The sequence below is a fragment of the Pipistrellus kuhlii genome, unplaced genomic scaffold (assembly GCF_014108245.1).
Source record: "Pipistrellus kuhlii isolate mPipKuh1 unplaced genomic scaffold, mPipKuh1.p scaffold_m20_p_3, whole genome shotgun sequence".
Lineage (NCBI taxonomy): Eukaryota > Metazoa > Chordata > Mammalia > Chiroptera > Vespertilionidae > Pipistrellus > Pipistrellus kuhlii.
In genome coordinates this window covers 176,827,572-176,849,490 of record NW_023425529.1, presented here as the reverse complement: position 1 = coordinate 176,849,490, position 21,919 = coordinate 176,827,572, and the positions used below count along the sequence as shown (strand labels likewise).

Sequence of the window (21,919 nt, the reverse complement as noted above, 5' to 3'; positions counted from 1 at the left end):
GACCGGTACTAAAATAATGTTTTTCATCTTGCTTTTTACATTATAGGATGCTCCTCCCCCTATCATTAAGATCCTATGGGAAAAACCATGTAAGTTTTACAAATAACTCCTAGCCAGAGATAACCAAGGCAGAGCAAAAGCTCTACTTTAACATCCATTACTCAGTAAAAACAGAAAATTAGATTCTGTTAATGATTCAGAATAAAAGCCAAAATTATAATGGAAAACAATTAGCATAGAAATCAGAAAATTACACATAGAAAATTTAAAATATAATGCCTTTTATAAGTCTCGGTACTTATTAGCAGAATTAATTTGACAGCACGTGGTTTTATCTTTTTCAATCATCAGTACTTTAAAGGATACTCAGTACCAGAATAATGTGGGATTCGGCCACGAACTGGGCCTGGCTGCTTCCATGGATGTAGCTCTAAAAAACAAGACAAAGAAGCAATGTTACAATCTGTGGAATTAGGGATTTTTTTTGTATGTTGTAGTTTTATATCATGACAATAATGGAAAAATCTGTTAACTAAGCTTTATTTGGAGTTGTTTTTTTTACTAAAATTATTATTTAATAACTAGAAATAATAGATGGAAGTGTTGGTGGCTGATATTACTGTAAACGACAGGCAACAACTTAATATCAATGTGAACTTATATCTTGCTCAAAGGTTTACCACATACATACACACAATGTAATAGCAAAAGTTGTAAATTAGAGCAAGTTAACCTTACTAAGTTTACTGAGTCCATTAAAATAAGTCAATAATAATCTATCAAATAGTCACTCTTTTCCACATTATCAAAATAACAAGGTAGCTTTATAAGTACATTCGTTTCATTAGAACATTTTTATTGATTTTTAAAATATTAAAATTATTCTAGCTCATTAAGAAATGTGTAGTTTTCCATACTTAGTAAGAACCGTATTAGTTGATATCAGTAGATTACAGAAAATCTGACAAAAATCATCTAGGATATTTTGCTTCTAAAAATTCTGACTTCTACATTATTTCAGCTATTAATTTCTCATGAAAATTGGTTGCTTGGCAGTTATTTTAAATAAAAATACTTGTCTAAGTTTTCTGTTCATAAAAAAAAATTCGAGAGAAAAAACATGATATAAAATTAATATCCTCAATTTTACATCACATATGAAAAGTAATTGTATTATTTGAGAAGAACCACTTTAGTCCTGTCAAAATTTTCCTTTGTTTTTATTTTGACAATCATATGGATGAAGCATTATGCTTTACTGGAAAGAGTATTTCTGGAAGTATGGAACAGAGTGCGGAATCTCAGAGGGAGGGCGGGGAAAAATGAGTGGGTGGGAGGTAATCAACCAAAGGCCATGTCTGCATATGACCGGTAGTATATGCATAACCCATGGACAGGCTGAAGGTTGGGGCTCGCTAGAGAGGGGATCAAAGCGGGAAAAAGGGAGACATATGTAATACTTTCAACAATAAAGAATTATTTAAAGAAGAAAAAGAAAAAAGTGAATAAAGCAGACTATTTTAGGCTAAAAAAAAGAAATTATTCCTTCTTGGCCTTAGCCCAAAACACATCACCAAATGTCTCAGATATTCAATAGCTCCTCATTTATAGAATTAGGAACAAAATTAGATGATTCCCACTATGTCTCTGAAGTATATAAAGTCATTTTTTTTTTTTAAATTCTGTATTGGTATTTTCATGTAAAGGCTGTTCTTTATACTCTGATCTAAACTATACTTGCTTCCATCTCAAATTTCTCAATAATTTCATAGCGCAACTGCCTCATCCAAAGAGATATTTAGATGTATAATAGAAGCACAGCTTCAAGCAAACTGGCTAAAAGATAGTCGTTCCTTGGCCATTCACATTATAATTTCTGAGGAATCCTATCATATATGTTTTCTTCTGACTCTATATAGGATATTTGTATATAAGTAATATGTTTGAAGTAATATGTAAAGCAATGAAATCCCTTTACAGCTTGAGCATGATGTTTATTGATATTCTTTCTCCCTCTGATTTTTACTAATTCAGATAAGGGGGATATTAGTAAAATGGTAATTTAATCCTAAATATATACATATTTAACCACATATCTTATAACAACAGTGCATTTGCAGATCAGATGACTTGTCAAAAAGAAAATGTGCATGTCTTTTGATATTGGATGCATATCTATTTTTCCATGGAGACAAATGGTTTGATAAACCCATTATTATAAATGTTCTTTACTTATTCTGTCCAATGAACACTTCATAGAGCATACGGATCAAAATCAAATAAAACAGTGACTAATAAATAGTACTTCATCAGAAAGTTCATTACCACAACTTACTTAAAAGCCAGTTTTATACAGAAGAAATATTAGATGACTTGAAGTTTGCAGAGTTAACATAAATAATATATATGAAAAATACACTTAATTTCAAGTGACCTCTTGAAAATAAATTAGTGTGTGTGTGTATATATATATATATATATATTTTTTTTTTTTTACTACAATGGTCCCAACAACTTTTATATAACAGTATCAGAAAAGGAAATGGAAATTAACCAAAATATAGTACATGTCAGAAGATAAAAGAAACCTCATTCCTTTTATTCCTCAATTCTTGGGAGGTAAAATGGTCATTATGTTCTGCTTTTTCAATAGTGAGTGTGTGGGCAGTGAGTCATCGGTGAGGAGTCCTTTATGCCCTGGATGTTCTAAAACAGGAATGGCCAGCGCTGCCCACTGGGCTGTGACTGCGAAGGCGGTCGCCCTAGTGAAGAGCACACTGAGCTTGAAAGGCAGGAGTCCTGGTTTCAAGTGTGGATGCTAAGCATTCAATTTGAGAAACCAGTTGTTAATCTTGGTCCGTTCAATCATCGGAGCCTAAGTCTCCTAATGTGTGAAATAAAAACTGAGATCGATTTTACCAAGAAATCAGGGTTATATAGCGGTTTATAAAATGGATTTTAATCAAAATGTCTGCCTATCCTGGATCTGCCACAAGTATGACCTGGAACAAGATTACTCTAAGCCTCAAACTGTTCAACCAAATAATGGAATAAACAAAACTTGAAAAGTGACTTAGATAATACAAGTAAAAAACTTTGTATCAGGCTAAAAACCCAAAAACAGTCAGTCAATGTTATCTATTAGTCACTTGACTCACAGACAAGCATAATGTCCTCTGGTTTATGACTCTTGTTAATCAAGAATAGTAGATATGCCTGGGTTAAAGTCTCCTGCCATGAATAATTGTTTTTAACCTTCTTATTCAAGTGTCTTACATAGCAAGCTAATATTAACATGATCATCTATGGAGCAAAAGCAAGGTATAAACAACCAATCCATTAGATAAACCCTAATAAAGACTTAGTTAAATGGGCTTTCAAGTAAAATCAAATAGTACCAGAAACAGAGTACAAAATGCTGTCCAGTGACACATACATTAGTATATAAGACAGGAAATAGCACTTTTGAAGACAATGATATATAGGACTCAAATTAGTTCCTATTTCTTCCTTTTTTACTGACAAAATATATATTGGCATCTATTTGCTTTGGTATACGTTTCTTAAATAAAAAGTGTGCTTAAGCCAATTCTAGGGAGATATAAGTTATCTTGATAATTTTAAAAGCTGTAAAGTATTTTAAAATTGTTGCTGACACCAAGAAAATGGCAAATGGATAAAACAAAGAGCAAATATTGAGGGTGTTAAGTAAATGACAATTTGTCTAAGTCCAAGATCAAATCCACAAATATAGATTTTTAGGTCCTTTTTTCATTTTAAAACACATGATTACAAAATGAACCAAGAACTGGTCAATATACATTTTCTTTCTTTCCATTTTCTTTCCTCTGTTCTTGCATAAATCATGAAAAATTACCTGTGTAATCTCTTTTAGCCTTTTCAGGCTTTATTTTTTCCCATGCCTTCCAGTACAAGGACAACAGACACTTGACATTTAAGAAAGTCTTTTAAGTATAACCTCTCAACTATCTAGCAATAGTGGGAAAAAGGAAACATGATAATTTAGTATAAACATAACAATACAGAATGCAAATCTTGTCTTTGACAGCACTTCCTAAGGAGACAAAAGGGTTGCCCCACTGCTTTTAAATAAATTTATGTCTTTAATCTTGGCTGTTTAAGATTTGCCAGCAGAAAAGCCACTAGTTTCTTCAAAGCCTATGTAAAATGAGGGATCCACTTTTAAAAAATTATTATTATTACTTTATCATCATTGAGTAACCCTCATAATATATTTCCCTTCGAAACTTACTTTCATCACTAGCCAGTTGTCACATTTAAGGAAAAATGAATTCCTTCAATTCCTCAGGACCTTAGCCTCCAGATTTCTAAACAAACAGCACTAGATTTAGAATACAGCTTTGCAGCATTATAGGAAAAGTAACCTGTCTACAGGTAGTCTTGTATGTTCACCATTGCATTGTGGTGAATCTAAATGTTAATGAACATAGACACCTCAGTAGATGAAGAGAAGCAGGAAAGCAAGGTTAAATGTGCACAGTCAATATCTTCCCATCATGTACACCCAGGGTATTATTACACATTGTTGTGTGTGACAGAATCTACCATGTCATTCTAACTGAATAAGATAGTATTTCAAAATATGAGTTAGTAGGAAAGGAGTAACGACACCCTAGTTCCGAGTCTGCTTTGTGCACTACAGTACCCAGAACACTAAAATAAAACAATCCCCATTCTCTCCTTTTCAGTTTCTTCCTGGGAATATTACTGTCCAGGAAAGGATTTGTTTGAATTGTGTCTTTAATAAAGACCCAATTGATTGGTACCATCTTGAGCAGGATTGAAGCATCATGTAGTGGGAAGATTCTAGATGCCTTTCAGTGTTTCTATTAGTTTTAACATTATGGAAGATGGCATATCTCAACAGTTCAAACGAATCCTTCCTGAGCAATGTATCCCACACATGGGTGAGATCATGTGATATTTAACTTTCTCACTGGCTTATTTTGTTTAGCATAACACTCTCCAGGTCCCACCATGTTGTCTCAAAAGGTAGTTCTTTTTTGAGAGAGAAGAGGACACAAAAATAGCACTGTGATAGCTTTTTAAACAACACAAACTGATTAACAAAAATAGATCCAGGGACAAAGAAACATGGAACAGACCATCCAATCTCAGAGGGAAGCTTGATGGGGTGATGGTAAGAGATCAACCAAGGGGGGGGGGGGTGTTATCAATCGAGGAAAAAGGAGATGCATGTAATACTTTAAACTAGGGGTGTCGAACTCAATCAGAGAAGGGGCCAAAATCTAAAATCCAGCCTAAATCGCGGGCCGAATGGTTTACTGAACAGTCATTAACTGTCATTGTGATGGAAACGCAGCGGAGTGCAGTGATGACAGCGCGGTGCGGGCCACATTGCAAGGCCTGGCGGGACAGATTTGGCCCGTGGGCCTTGTGTTTGATACATGTGCTTTAAACAATAATAAAACAAAGAAACAAAAACTAGAATAAAAACATATCAGAGCCCAAAGAATCAAAGCTGAATTAGATTTAAGCCAAAAACTAAAGTAGTATGGATTATAACTTCAAGTATGAAATATATATATATACACACACACTCACACACGCACATATATATTATAAATAAATAAATAAATAAATAAATAAATAAACAAAACAACAGCAGCAACCAAACAGTGTAGAGAAGGCAGGCAGGTAGGCTTCTGTTGAGCTGAGGCAAAAGGATGTATCCTGGGTCACAATGCTCCTGAACAAAACAAGCCGAAACATGAGGTATTTGTCACTCTGACATTCTAATAAAAGATCCTCTGTTTCTGGTTACTAGTCATACATCTCCAGCCCTTTCCTTGCGGGTCTTTTCATTCATCAGCCTGCATCAACGTCTCAGTCAGCACTAGTGCTTGCTAGGCTTCCACACCAGTGGCAGATGTGACAGAGACCAGACAATAGCTGGGCCAGGCCTGCTGGGGTTGCCAGAAAGAAGAGGTATAAACAGGTATTACCTACATCTATGTTGCAAAGATTGCCACCGTGTTTGATTTCCCCAGAGGCTATATGTACCTCATGCTTGAAATTCCTAAGTACTTAATTAAATATTTGGCTTGAACTAGAAAACGATTACAGTACACATGAAACAGGTCCTGTGAAAACTGATAAATTGGATTGCTTGCCACGCAGGTTTTCTGTCTGTCAGCTGTCAGCAATAAGACATTGAAATGTGGAGTAAGATGCCCTTACCTACCCCAGCCAGACTCTTCCATTTTACTTATCCCACTGGAGCCTTAAGGCTGACCACTCAACAATGGGCTGTTTTAAAAACCACACAACAGATTCCTAGACTCCATCTATGCAGATTCTCATACAATATGTCAGTGGTAGGACCAGAAATTTACTCAGTTCAGAGCCAAAAGCCATTTCTACCTTCCTACATTTTACAAGAGGCTGTATGGGGAGAGGAACGTGAATTTCTGTAAAAACTGTCAGGCTACAGATTCAGAGAATAATATCTTAGGAATAAGAAGTGTTTTTAACAATAAAACAATTGTTCCATATTCAGAGAAAGCATCTTACTAGTAAAACTTTTTTTTAAAACAATAATGCCTTCCTATTTCATGTGTAAGCAGCTTACAGCTCCATGGTCACAAGCCTATGAGGAGGGCTGACTTCAAATTGGGCTCACACCACAGAAGAAAGAACAAGATGCTCATCAGCAGGTCCAACCGATAGCACCACAGCTTATGTTTAACAATTCCCATTTCAACCATTCTGTCAAGTACGGAGCGGTTCTGTAGATCCTACCAGACCCACGGTGAAGTCACGGAGGCATATGCTGAGCCACTGGAAATGGGAGGACCGCACGCCGGTAGCTCCTGCCCAGGGACATGGAGCAGTGGGCAGTGTTCGGACGGCTTGGCTCCAGCCTAGGTTGGGCATGCTTGGTCTTATTCAAGCCCTTCTCCGAAAAATGTTGTCAGTCCTGATAATAAAGGAGAGAAATCTCTCTCCTACGAGCTTTACCTGAAGGGGGGTAGTAACAACAAAATAGACAACATCAAAAACCACCACAAAAACCTCCAATCAGTGCTAGGGACATCTTAAGCAGAATATGCTGAAATAGTTCAATACAGTTGTCCCTACCTACAAGGCCAGTGAGAACACAGAGTGCAGCTGGAACACTTGTAGGGGACAATGAAACAGCCTCAAGGCCCAGACACTAGTGATACAGTTAGCATTTGAAGACGCACATTAGTCATACAGTTAGCATTTGTAATAGAAAAATGAGAGAGAGCTTCTCATACCAACAGTATACCTTGAAAATGCTAAGAATAAAAATATAACATAAGATTTAAGTATCTTCCAAGTCTACAGCAAACATTTAAAAAGTCCCATGCTTCACCTTCTAGGTAATTTAGTAATTAATATTTTGTTGACAACAGATTTCTAGACTTATGATCAATTTGTTTTATTCAGTAACAAAAGAAAACTTGAAATATGTTGTATAATTGCTCTCAACAGAATTTTCTTTTGTAACTAAAGTAATAGTATCAAAATGAAAAGCTGTTTGTTATATTCTACATTTTAACATCCAACTGAATAGGTTTTAATGTGAGATACTGAATATGTAAATCTATAATGCTTTAAAAGCTTTTCTAGCTGTCATATAAAAAGAATAATATAATTACACTGAGTTTTTCCCCCTCTTTTAATCTCCAGAAAGAAAAAAAAAATCAAGGAAGATTAATCTTCTCATGTCATTATTATAAATGTAAATCCAAAAATGCAAGAACAATGACAACAAAAAAACTAATTCAGCTTAAAAGTTACATCATTCTGTTACAAATAAAATCACTCATTTCATATCACCCAATTTTTGCATCTATCATTTGTCTAGAAATATATTAAGAACATAATTTCTCTGTGCCCTAATCCAGCTTTGCCAATATTTGAATTATTTTCCCTGGAAAGCCATTTATCTCTGTAATTTTTGTGCCTGGTACAGACAGTTTTTGTTATTTATAGGACTATTAAGTGATAAAAAGATGTTATCAGGCAAACTCAATGAAATGTATTGACACAAAGATAAACAAGAACCACTCTGTTTTCTTTAGAAGCTCAGTCTCTTAACATTTTTTTTTCCTGTTTTTGCTGTATCTACATTCAGTCTCTTAACATTTTTTTTTTTTTTCTGTTTTTGCTGTTTTGCTGACTTCCACATTGCCAATTCTCAGTAAACGCTCTGGTAATTCTGTATATGTAAGCATATTCACATAGATGACACATACCCTGGGTGTCTAGGCCATTACTTCTTGATAATAAACTTTTTAGCATATGCTGGGTCATCTTCTGATCATTATTTGTACTCTGTACTTATTCAAATCACTGACTCATTGATTGCAAGTTGAGCATAATATTGATGAGTCTGAGTCCCATTGCACCACACTGGATTGTCTGCTACGACTGTTTCCAGCCCAGTTCTTCAGACAGCTTTAGTTTACATCCTTAACACTTCTCTCCCATTGTGCTAAAAATGACACTTTCTCTAAAGTTCGCCTAATGCCACTGCTTTGCAAGCCCAGAATCAAGCACTTCCCCCACATGTCCAGGACCACTGCACACTGAAGAGCAGTGCGGAAAATCACTGCCTCCGAGTCTCTGGCATCTGATCAGAGATGTCATCCTGACATCGGATCTGAAATGTAGTGCAATGGTACGATAAATGAAACCTGTCCCAGAAATAAAAATGACACTGATCAGGATTCAGATATGAGACCCATATAGCACAGCTGACAGTACCATGGCTTTGCAGGCCTTGAGAATGGGTTTAACTAATGATGGATGTTACTGGCTGAACCTGCTAATCTTCCAAATATGACATTTAAGTTCTTGGGATAATTTTCTATTTCTGCTTACTATTCCAAGGCTACAAATGAACAACATTCATCATTATATTTCATCAGTATACCACCCATGTGAATCCAGGTATATGAGAACTATTTTACATGTAATAGCCTGATACACAACTTCTGGTTCTACTGTAACAGTTTTATAACCCAAACACAGCAGTCATCTTCAACAAAAGCACTGCACTCTAATGGCCGAGGACTCTGGGTCCAAGCCAGGCCTCTAGGGTTGAATTCTGTGTGGAAGTGGGCACATCACTTAACCAATCTATGGTTCAGTTTCCTCATCTGTGAGATCAGACTGTTATAATACAAAGGTTTTGGAAAGGCATGTCATGAAATAAGCCTTCAGTAAGAGTTAGCTCTAAAGGTGTTCTTATACTTATTTATTATTTATTCCACAAATATTTATTCAACACCTAATGTGAGAGGCTACCTTTTTAGTCCCTTGAAATAAAATAGTGAACAGAGCAAGTATCTCTGGCTTACGTGTGTGTGTGTGTGTGTGTGTGTGTGTGTGTTGAGGTGAGGGCAGGGAGCAGAGAGACAAAAACAAAATAAATAATGAATATATAATATATGTGCATATAAATAATGTAAAATAAAGTGTACACTAAGGACATTAGGTAGACACACTGATTTTGTGGGAGTACAGACAAGACAGTGGGAATAAGGACCAACACAAAGTCCTTAAGGTGAAATGTGTTCAAGGAACAGTAAGGCCAATGTGTTGGTGAGGACTTACATTTCACTGAGTCACCTGAGAAACCATAATAGGAAAGTTTTGGGCAGAAGAGTAGCATGATCTATGTTGAGAATAGATTATGGTGGAGCAAGGATAGAAGCAAAAAGCGGTTACTTCAATAATCCAGACAGACGGTGTTGGTAAATTATGTTAATGGCAGGTGCCAAGGAGTTACTGAATCCTGGATATATTGTGAAGGAAGAACAGTGTTTTTTGTTTTCTATGTGTTTTATACAAAAGGAGAGCAACTTTATAGGTAACAGAATGTGTAGTAAAAATTTAATTAAGGTTCAAATTGTAAATATATATTACAGTATTTATACTACTACAAATCTAGAACATTTACTAGTACATGCAATTGGGGATACATGAGTTTAAATAAAATCTGCATGATCAGTTACATTTAGGTTTATTAAAGAGGTCATCATAATGGTAGCATATACTTTAGTTATAAAGAAAATATCTTACATCATTTGTTTGTGAAAGTTCTATTCTCTCTTTACATTTTCTCCTATAGTCAACAGCTCTTCTGTAGCAAAGACCTATTCCCATGCAGGGATATGTTTTCACATCTTTTGGGGTAACTACTAGCATATTTCTACTGAAATATCGCACACGAGTGGCATTAACACTATAAAATCAAATCATTTTAAATGTCAATATTCTCTGTAACAACTAACTTATCTTTGCCAGCTTCCATGCTTCTGCTTGTCAATAACACAACCATTCTTCGAATGATCCGAGTTTCCACTTGGATATCCCTGCCTATTCTAGCTAAATCTCCTCAAAGCTCTCATCAGTCTGCTGCTCACAAACCTTTGAAAATTTAAAATTGCCTCCAGGCCAGTCAAATCCCTTGGCACTGTAAGTCAAATGCCTTTGAATCAATCACTCAGACCACCGATATATAAATCCTACAAATACCTATTTGGTACTTAAGAATAAGAGATTCTGCGCTCCACACAATGAGAAAAACAAGTAAATATAAAACATGGTGTTTCTGCTCAATAGGAAACAGCATACGTGCATGGAAAGCTATCTGATCACCAAGGCCAAGTGCAAGGAGGCCGCTATGGTGAAGCAGGGGTCTTCAAACTACGGCCCTCAGGCCACATGCGGCCCGCAGAGGAGTCTGATCCGGCCCGCCAGGTTTTTTGGGCAGTGAGCGCAGCCGAGGTGTTACAGTAGGAATTAGTAGTTCATATAGTCCAGCCCTCCAGCTCTCTGAGGGACCGTGATCTGGCCCCCACTTTAAAAAGTTTGAGGACCCCTGCTCCAGAGGTAGTAGACCAAGATTGGAGTCTGTGCTGGAGTTGCCTCCTTTGTAAATGGGAATATCACTATCCTTATTGTGAAGTGCTATAGAATTAAACATTATAATTAATAGGTACTAAATTGCATGATATTTAGTAAAGACTATAATATTGGCTATGAATTTAGCTATGTGTTCTAGGGAAATATAAAAGATGAAATTACTGTAGGCTAAAATAGAAGAGACTCCAAAGATGGTTAACTGTAAACAGGATACTTCAATGTGGATTTTGTAGTGCCCTGCTGTTGTACTTGAGTCTTGATTGTTTTGGGCATGTCAGTGGGTGGAACTGACCTCATGCTGACTGGCTGTGAGGGCTGGGTGTGTCTATAGTGGAAAAGCTGTTATGTGGGGGCTAACCCCACTGGAGTTAAGGCTTTGACAACAGGTGAGTTCACCCTTTGGGTGTATTATTTGTGGAGTTGGGTGAATGGTGGGTGCTCTGATGTGGTCTGGAGCCAGCCACCAACTGTGTTGGTTCTGGAGACTTTTGGGAGGGGTTCCAGTGCAGACTGTCAACTGTGCCCAGCTAGGGCCACCTACTGGGAACTACAAAGTGATGCGCTGTTGGTTGCCACTTGTGCTGGCCTTGGAGGTACCTAGGAGAGACTATGCTCCCACTTGATACCCTTAATGCAAACATGTCAAACTCTCGGCCACAAGGCGGTATGCCTACATAAATAAGGTATGTGACCCGCCGGCTGTGCTGTGAGTTTGACATGCTTGCTTCGGTGGGATCCACATTGGTAATAAAGGCCAACTGCTTCTTGAGCCATGTTTGTGATTGCTTATTTGAAGTTATGTTTCAGCTAGCAGTGGTCACAGCTTAGGTCAGAGGGCCATCTAATGGGAATCACAATACAAACTGAGACTGGTTGTATTATATCTTGTGCTGGGCTTAGGGCCACTTAACAAGATGTACAGGGTCCACTGAAGCCAACCCCTGACAGTCTGAGGTTTGTAGACCTATCAGGTATTGTAGAAAAGTCCACAGTGTGAGCTGAGGCAGGCCCGCTGGTTGGGTGGTGTGGATTCTCAGGGAATCACCAGGGTTGGGTGAACACTGTTAGCTAGGCTAATGGAGAGCTCAGATTTGATGCCTATCTGCACCTGAGGGCTGGGTGAGATAAAAGCTCAAGGAAAAAGCAATGGTGCTTATCTCAGAGAGAGCCTTCCCAACCCCTGCTCCTCCACCTTTCACCCCGAAGCCAGTAAATTTAGTTCCTTCTGTACCTCCCTGGTGATCTTCAAGATGCTGCTCTTCCCTGGAGCCCAGAGTGAGAGAGTGAGTATGTGAACGAGTCTGGCTTGGCCCCTCCAGAGAAATGCTTGGGAATGCAGTAGTTCTTGTCTCACTCAGGTGCAATCTCTGCTGGTTTTCACAGCCTGCAGTCATGGGGATTCTTCTTACCCACTAGGGATTGGGGATGGAGAGCTGGAGATGGGGTTAGGGCTCCTGGCTCCACAGGTGGGACCCCCACTGCCCAGATCTCTCTCCAGATTCTTCATTGCCACACATGGGTGAGGGGCCAGCCTGTTCCCATCTCTGCCTCTCCTACCAGTGTTCTGACATTTTTATATTCCTGGTTTATAAGGCTTCTCTTCAGCTAGACTCCAAGATTGTTATTCCATAAATTGGTTGAAATTCCATGTGGTCGTAGGAGGCGGCAAGCACAGCATTTACTCACTCCACTATCTTGACTAGAAGACTGCATAATTATTATTTGATTATCAAGTAATGAAATATTTATCTTTGTATTAGTATTTATCTTGTATTACAGACCACATTTCATTATAAGTTGGCTATACTATAAAAACACTGATAATAGTGTTATGTTTTCTCCACTCTTGCAAACATAATTTTAGGATAAATGTTTCTTCTATTGACATTTGAAATGTTTTTTTAAGTATTCACATTATGACTTTGACATCTGTTTGATAAGTGCAAAATCACAAGGAAAGTTTGAACTGAAGGGCACTTTCTTAATTAGCTTAAGAATTACTATTTTAATATCTAATTGAATAACTTTGTCAGATTATATATTATAGAAAATCTTTGTTCTATTTCCTGGGAAAGCACTTCAAATAGAATGCTGTTAAGAGAGTTAATATTTTCTGTTTTTCCGTTGCTTCCTACTGATAAAAATAAATACAAAGAGCGCTGGCCAGTGTGGCTCAGTTGGGTGAACATTGTCCCATGCACCAGGAGTTGCTGATTCCCAGTCCAGGGCACATCCCCTGGTTGTGGGCTTGATCCTGGGAAGGTGACAGGCAGGATGCTGCCAATCTATGCTGTGCTCTCACATCAATGTTTCTCTCTCTAAAAAAGCAATGAACTCTTTTAAATAAATACAAAGAACAGTTCTACTATGCTCTAAAATGAAAATAAGCACCAGATATCTAATAATAGAGAAATATATAAATTGACCATATACCCACTACACTCACAGCCAATCAGAATGAGTATGCAAATTAACCCAACAAATATGGTGGTTAATTTGCATACATACCTGCGTCCCAGGAACCTCCTAGGCACCCAGGTGACTGCCAGCCAGCCATCAGGAGGGGTGGGGGGGCTCCTTCCCAATCCTAAACCCTGGGGTGGAGGCTTTAGGCTTGGGCAGGGGCCCAGCCTGTGACTGGAGGTGCTGGGGTCCCCCTTCCCAAGCCTAAAGCCTGAGGTGGAGGCTTCAGGCTTGGGCAGGGGCTGAGCCTGGGATCGGAGGGAAGGGGAAAAAAATCAATGGAAACATATCCTCAGGTGAGGATAAAAAGAAAAATAAAGAAATGTCATATCCTATGAAAGACACATCTTGAAAATGCTTAAAGAAAGTTGTCATTTTTTCATGGTGAAGGGACTGGAGTCCACGTTAGTGAAAATACCTTGGTGACTGCAGTGACTGGCAGTGGCTGCAGCAGCAGGGTGGTGAGGCTGGCACCTTTCCTTGATCAGCCTGGTGGCCTCCTGCAAAGGAGGCCAGACTGGGGCTTAGGTCCGCTCGCAATGGGAATCGGGCCTGAGCCTTCAGTAGGGCATCCCATAAGGGCTACCAGGATGTGAGAGGAGGCAGGCTGGGCTGAGGTACCCCTCCCCAGTGCACGGATTTTATGCACTGCGCCCCCAGTATATATCCTATCTAATAAAGAATATGCTAACTGACCCTCATGCCATCACAAAGATGGCGGCACTCACATCAATAAGGAGGGAATATACTGACTACCATGTCCTCAAAGATGGTGGCACCCACAGCCAATCAGGAGGGAACATACTAATTGACTGCCACACCCTCAAAGATGGCAGTGCCCACAGCCAATAGAGGGAATATGCTAACTGACTGCCATGCCCTCAAAGATGGCAGCGCCCAGCCCCCTCAGCCCCACTAAGGTGGCAGGCGCATGGCAAGACCAGGCCTACCCCCAGGCAGGCTTGGCCTTGCTGCGCACCTGACTCAAGAGTCCCCCAGGGCTGGCCCGATGCACAGGCAAGCCTCAGATGGCAGCTGCCCAGTCAACCCCCAAGGCAAAGGCAAGACTCGGATGGTGGATTCCCAACTGCCTAGGGCCAGCCTGAGGTGCAGTCAAGCCTCGGATGGTGGTAGCCCAGCCACCCAGGGCCGCCTGAAGCTCAGGTAACCAGGGCCCGGTGAAGCTTGCACTGCTGGCAGTGGCAGCAGCAGAGTTGTGATGGGGGCATTGCCTTCCCCTTATCGCTGAGTCACCTCCTGTCCCTGAGGGCTCCTGGTCTGTGAGAGGGGGCAGGCTGGGCTGAGGGATCCCCCCTCCAGTGCATGAATTTTCATGCACCGGGCCTCTAGTGTGTGCGTGTGTGTGTGTGTGTGTGTGTGTGTGTGTGTGTGTGTATATATCAAAAGATAGCATAAATATATAACTTAATAGCCACTCGTTTTCAAAGGAGCACTATGCTAGATCAAAGTACTGGGACAATAAAACATTCAGTGCCTGTTTCTAGATTACAATTAAGTACAAAACAAAACTGTTTCTCTTAGACTCTGTTGAAATCTGAGAGATTCAACCAGGCACAATATTAGCATCTTAAAAACCTGTATTTAACTGGCATTTAAAAATCTGAATTTACAACATGTAAGAAAACAAGTAGTAGAAAACGGATGCCTTGAATTTGATCTCTGTTGAGTCTCAGCACAGAGATTCAAGCTTGATAAGCAGGAAAGGGAATATGGAGTTTTACCTGATCATAAATAAGGCTTGGAGTGTGAGGCAGTAGATGATGGCAAAAACTAATTCTGTGTCTAAGAAATGTGCTCACTGAACAGCCCCACCTGCCATCCCCACAGGAGGGAGTACTGAGGAGATGCAGGAGGACCCTCTTCTCATCTATAACACACAGTCACGCTCAGGGACAGAATGCAGTCTGCTGAGAAAGTTTTATCAGAACAAGCTGTCAATGCGTAAGCAAGAGTCATTTTATAAGTAGCTTGGTAGCTCAATCCTATTATAAAAACTGGTTAATAAAGATTTTATTCAATGTATACGTTAATTAACATATATGGCATATTGTTAGGTAATCAAATCCTATTTAACAAACATGTTCATCCGGATTTCTAAAAGTGAGGAATCAACAGGCAAGCATCTCAGCAGGTCTTCCTGGCCCAGGCTCTAAATTAAACAGTAACATGATGGCCTCTGTGCGGCCTCCTTTGTGTAGCTGTTGAGGATTCTAGTGCCAACTGTCATGACCCTCTCCCTGCCTAAGCGCTAACTGCCCAAGGACACAGACTTATTTAAGAAAATAGGAGATCCAAAGCTCTCTGTTATCGGAGCTTCTGCCGGCAATATTTTTCTAATCTTTTTTTGGAAACCACTAACTCTTTGAGGAGGGATTACTTCAGAAATACAGCTAGCTTTTCTGTGTTAACTTGAAGTATGGTTTTTACTTGTACAGACACATGACAAACACTTTCTTCCCCCATTCACTTCCAGACAGTACAGCTATGAAGCAAAGAGCAGGTATTAATTTCTAAGTTACAACAGAATGACAATCCTTAGACAATCCAGTTCCAAAAATTCTGCACATAATTCTGGTGGTTTTAATTCCCCTCTCTAGACCACAGTTGTCTGTCATTTTCAAGTGTGTCTAGTAATGCTGAAACCTAATGAACCTCAGGTTTAACAGTCTGATGTAAGTACTGGAAAAGCTAAGAGAAAGTTAGCTTTGTTTCTGTTACTGATGTTTATTTGAGCAATATAAATTACCTAGAAATAAGGTCGTACTTCTGCCCCTCCCTGTTCAGAAACATCTGGAGTGAGCATGCAAACTTGAGCACGTGCAGTTAGGCAGGGGGACGCTGACTCCACTGCCGAGCAGGATGGAGAACAGTGACCAGGCTGGGGTGTTACAGATGTGCCTGTGACAGCAGATGAAGGAACTGGAAATAGGTTTTCTAGAAAAGAGTCCAGAATGATAACCTCCAATGTTTGTGCAGCTGACCTGTGGATCTTAGAAGGCATCACTCTAGGAGACTGGGGAGAGGAGGGCGGGGCAAGGGGGAGCATATCACTAGCATTATGCATTTCAAAGGAACTGTTTTCAACTCAATACAAGAAACATCTTCCCAACAAATAAAGCTAAAACTAGCTGGCTCATGAGGAAAAAGTTATCTAAATTCTATAAAATAAAAGGCTAATATGCAAATTGTCCCGAGAGTTTGACCAACCAAGATTTTATCCGTTCACTATGACATGCGCTGACCACTGGGTGGTGGCGCAGAACAAGGAAGTCCCCCGCAGACAACCAGCATCCGGGAGAAGGAAGGCCCTGATAGCCCTGATCACCGGCCAGGCTTAGAGACCCTACCCCCATGCACAAATTTTGTGCACCGGGCCTCCAATTGTTTAATAAGAGGCTCAACAACTATTATTTATTTACTGTAGATGTTGTAAAAGGGTTTCTAACTCAACTAGAGGATTCTGGCTTTGATAACTTCTAGAGCCTCCTCAATTGAAGATCTATGAAAAGTCTCTAAAAAATAAACGCCAAGGTTCAAAAATGAGTCCCATCTAGGCCTGAAAATAGATCTCTTTATTTTCACTCCACACACAGTATTGATATAATGGTTCTTTCATTCTCATCCCATTGCTATTACCTCAGTTGAAGCCTTAATAACTTGAAATTCACCAACAACCTTTTAACTCATCTCTGAGAACTGAGACCATCTGTGTCAACATGACTTAATAGTTTCTTCAAAGAAATCTTCGCTTGGTAAAGATAGGATTGTAAAGCCAAAAAATAAAAATAAAATAACCTCACTGCTTGCTTCCGGAAATTCTTACAGATCAATTTATCAGAGACAGTCCACACACCTGTAACAAACAGCTTAAAGATTCTTGCCTCACCATGTCCAGAAAACCTAAGCTATTCTGATTGTGTGTGTGTGTGTGTGCCTGTACTGAAAAGCCCACCTTTAAACCATTTCAGTCCGGACAGGCAAACTCTTTCCAGCGGAGCTCTCCCTCGGCATGGCAATATCCATACTGTGATGGGATAACACGGGCAAAATGAAGCCATCTTCCTTCTATTTTTGTGCAATTACTCTCGGGTTTGGTTTTTTCCCACTGTGTTGCTAAATCTTCCTAAGTGGACGCAGCAGGTCTCCCAGAGCTGTTTCTATGTGTGGATAGCTAGCTATCCAATCGCTGAACTTCGTGGGGGCCAAGGCGGCTGCATGTTTTCATTTTTTGCAAGTGTAGCAATTTTAAAAGTCACATTAGTTATCTCAGATCATTCTACCCGTTTTAATACCAGATTTTAATTACTGATAAGTGATAGCTGATTGACTGGTATTTATTAGCGTTAATAAAATAGGAGGAAGAGAGAGAGAAAGAGAGGCATAAGATTTGAAAGTTTCTAGAATGAAGAAATGCTAGGAGAAAAATGAAAAGTATAAAACTTTCTGTAAAATTAGAATACCCTCAGTGATATCTTATTCAGTAATGAAGTCTAAATCACAACCTCATATTACAGGTAAAGGACTGCTACTTATATTTACAGTATATTTTAATAAACTGGATAGTTTAAAATATGTTGAACATGATCCATGTTTTCAGAACTTAATATATTAACCAATAAGCAAATTGGAGAAAAATAATGCTTTCTAGTGATCAAAACCTAAAATATAAACAATACAAGAACACTGTGAAGACATTGCAATGAAAGGTATGGAAAACACTTCATTTTTACATTAAAATGAGGAATGGTATAGTATCTGACTGTATCAAATATTTTGATACTAAAATATAGTCAGATACTATAATCACCTAACAGCACATACTACTTTGAGATGTGATATTTCTTCTTTACATCTAAGGCTTAAAAGAGTTTGTATCACCGTAGGGCTCCTGAAAGACAAGAGAGTGGTATTGCTCTTTCTATCCTACTCTTTCACATTCCAGATGCTGTCAAGATCTTTAAAGTATGAACTATGGTTGGTCCCATGTAATTGAATTATGAGAATAAGTTGTAAGTATTAGTGTGCATATTCAATTAAACTGACCCAGACAGATAGGTACTGTGGTGTGATGTGACCTCATAGAATGGGCAAAGCATTCCTGAAGATTTAGTGTACATTTGGAACCTAAACCTGTAACTTAAAGTCTTAATAAGTACATACATTGCAAATCTAGTTTTAAACTCAATATATAGTTAGTGATGACTTATTTCATAATGTTTCCTTTATTATTAAAATGTTATTTTCATCCTTTCAGTGAAAGAAAACTATAATGTTACCTAACTTTCAGGACTTTTGATTGATTCCTGCAAAACCTGATGTACAACACAATAATTTTATTTCTTGGCAGAAATAAATGGTTGCTTTTCATAAGTAATTGATTCTTTGGGAGATAATTACAGCTTTTTTGCATTAATAATAGCAGCTCTGCTAGTACATCTATTATAAAATTAATTTTAAGAATGAGGCTTATTTTAGATATAAATTTCAACAGTTTTTTAAAACTATTTTTACACTCAGGGATAAAAGAGTGTAAGTTATAGTAGATGCATGTACTATTTAAAAATTGTTTCAGAACATTCCATGGTATATATTAACTCTGTATTTCAACACACAGTTTGGGGTAAATCCAAATGAAGTATCTTCTGAATAAGTGCAAATCCTTTTAAATAGATTAAACTTTGGGCCTGGCCAGTGAAGCTCAGTGGTTAAGCGTCAACCCATAAACCAAGAGTCACAGGTTTGATTCCCAATCAGGGAACTTGCCCAAGTTGTGGACCCAATACCCTATACGGGGTCTGCAAGAGGCAGCCAATTGATGATGCTCTTCTCTCATCAATGTTTCTAGCTCCCTAACCCTTTCCCTTCTTCTCGTGCTAAAAATCAATGAAAATATATACAAAACAAAAAATTTTAGTACATGTACTTAAAAGTCTATATATAGTCTTTTATTTCATCTAAATTTTTATCCTAAGTTTTCATTTTTCTTTATTGATTAAGGTATTATATATGTGTCCTTATCCAAGTCTATATAGTCTTATAAAGAAGCTATAATAATGAAGCTATAAAGCTGAGGAATATTCCGATTTTTATGGTAAAGATTTCATTTTATTAGTGATGATTATGCAAAAAGATGATGTAAAATTGAAAGGAGTAAATAAGCTAATAATCACCACAGCCATTCAAAGAACTTCATGTTCACCCAAGGTCATAAACTATTTCACCAAAATAGTGACACTTTAACTAGGAAAAGAGGTTTTAAGTGTAGAGAAAGGAGGAATGTCATTTCAAGATTACTTATTATAAGAGAAAATGTATAGTGTGTTCACTGTAAAGCCAAATTAACAGAGAATAAAATAATCTGATTCATTATTTTACCTGCATACCACTCTAATATATGCTTTAGGCCATTATGCGAAAAGGACCTCAAAAGTTGAAAATATTTGGGGCAAGGGAGGAAATAGAGGAGAGAGAAATAAAGAAAATGAGGGTGTCAATAGACAGATATAGATCTGTTATTTTAAAATAGCATGATTTATGCAAAATAATGAGAAATTTCTCCAAGGCATATCTATCATTTCTTTCCTTTAGGGTTATTAATTACTCTGAAAATTTAGAAGTCATTTATAACTAAAGCATAATTTGGTCTTCAACATGACAAAACTATACTGTGGGATTTTTTTTAATAGAAGAAACAGTACATTTTCGTTCTGTTTTGATAAATATATGTGACATAAAGACATATTTTGTTTAAGACTTTATGGGGTAAAAAACTTCCTTAAACATATAGAAACACTAAAACAAAGATATGTTTTTTTAAATGATATTTAATTTAATCTTTTGCTTTTTAATTAAATTTATTGGGGTAACAGACATCCTATATAATAAAAGGGTAATATGCAAATTGACCCTGATGCAGAAGGCCTGGTCCATATGACAGGCACTGACCACAGGGGGCAGATGCTCCATGCAGAGGCTGCCCCCTGGTGGTCAGTGCGCTTCCACAGGGGGAGCACCGCTCACCCAGAAGGTGGCTCATGGCTGGCCAGCATGGCAGCGGTGGATGGAGCCTCTCCCGCCTCTGTGGCAGTGCTAAGGATGTCCGCCTACTGGCCATTAGTTAGACATTCTCTGACGGCTCTGGGCTGCCAGAGGAATGGCTGGCAGGTGACATCCCCCGAGGGGTCCCTGAGTGGACAGGGTGCAGGCTGGGCCAAGGGAACCGCCCCTTGTACGAATTTCATACACTGGGCCTCTAGTTTGAATATAACGTAATCTTTTAAGTTTTATACAAATTTTCTCAAAGCCCCTAATCTTTTAATATAAAGGTGATGCAAATAATATGACTACCAATATCATAATTTTAATGCTAATTCCACCCAAGTTTATGAATATTGTATTTAAATAATAGATTATCATTGCAGACTTGAAATATAATGATACTTGAAAAAGTGTATTGAACAAGAAATACTACGAGTCAGTAACTTATTTTAAAGTTGCAGCAAATATAACTTTAAAATGCTTTTTAAAACTAGACTGAATATGCTTAGTATGAATTATGTTCATACAATTAAATTAATTTTGATAGGATGAGAATAATTTCCTTGGTTTTTAAGGACCACTGGGGTCTATGTAGTACATTACTCTTTCCAATGTACTAAATAATTTTCCAAAATTGGAAAAAGTTTGAACAACATGAACAAGTTAACAAGTAATTTATTCCTTTCTCTGCAGGAGAGTCAATTCTTCTCTTTGTTTTCCATTTTTTCCCCCTCCGGATTCTCAGAGTAAGTGTGACATATTAAACACATTCTCATTTTGTAGTTGTATAATCCCTCTGTGTATGTGCTTTCAAAATTTTAATTACAAAGTACAAACAAACCTTTGGAAGGAAAAACAATGTTTCCCCTGACATACTTAACATTTTTGAAATGTTGAAAATATAACTTAAATCCCTATTTGCAAAGAACATTTATTCATCTATTCAGCCATTATTTACTTTATGTATGTCCTGTGTAAAATGCTTTTTTAGGAAGTAGAATATAAATCCCATGGTCTATCCTAGGTAACAACAGTTGAAAGGAAGTATAGCAGCAGTTTGGGTTGGCTACAAAAATTGGTAATCAAGATCAGTCAGAGGTCAGAATCAAGAGTGCAGAGAGCTAACTATGAAGACGGAAGTCACACTAGGTGGACAGAAAGGCAAAGAATCTTACCAAAGACCAACTAGGCAGACAAAACTATGAAAATCAAAAGACTAAAAAGGCAAAAGAAGTAAAATGCAGAGTCATAACAACAAAGTGATCATGGTACTGAACAAAATTCTAGAACAGCCAAAACTGGTTTGGCTCAGTGGATAGAGTGTCGGCCTGCAGATTGAAAGGTCTTGGGTTCGATTCCGGTCGAGGGTATGTACATTGGTTGTGGGCACATCACCAATAGTGGGTGTGCAGAAGGCAGCTGGTCGATATTA

At 38.2% G+C, this 21,919-nt stretch overlaps 1 protein-coding gene across 1 annotated transcript in view; it reads right to left on the bottom strand.

The window, feature by feature from the left end:
* The window catches only part of TUSC3 (tumor suppressor candidate 3), a 95,920-nt gene that overhangs the window by 15,160 nt on the left and 58,841 nt on the right, over positions 1-21,919 (bottom strand). Inside the window, exon 7 of the mRNA XM_036457440.2 lies at positions 367-430. Within this exon, the coding sequence (XP_036313333.1) occupies positions 367-430 (64 nt within the window). The remainder of the gene's footprint in view (positions 1-366; positions 431-21,919) is intronic.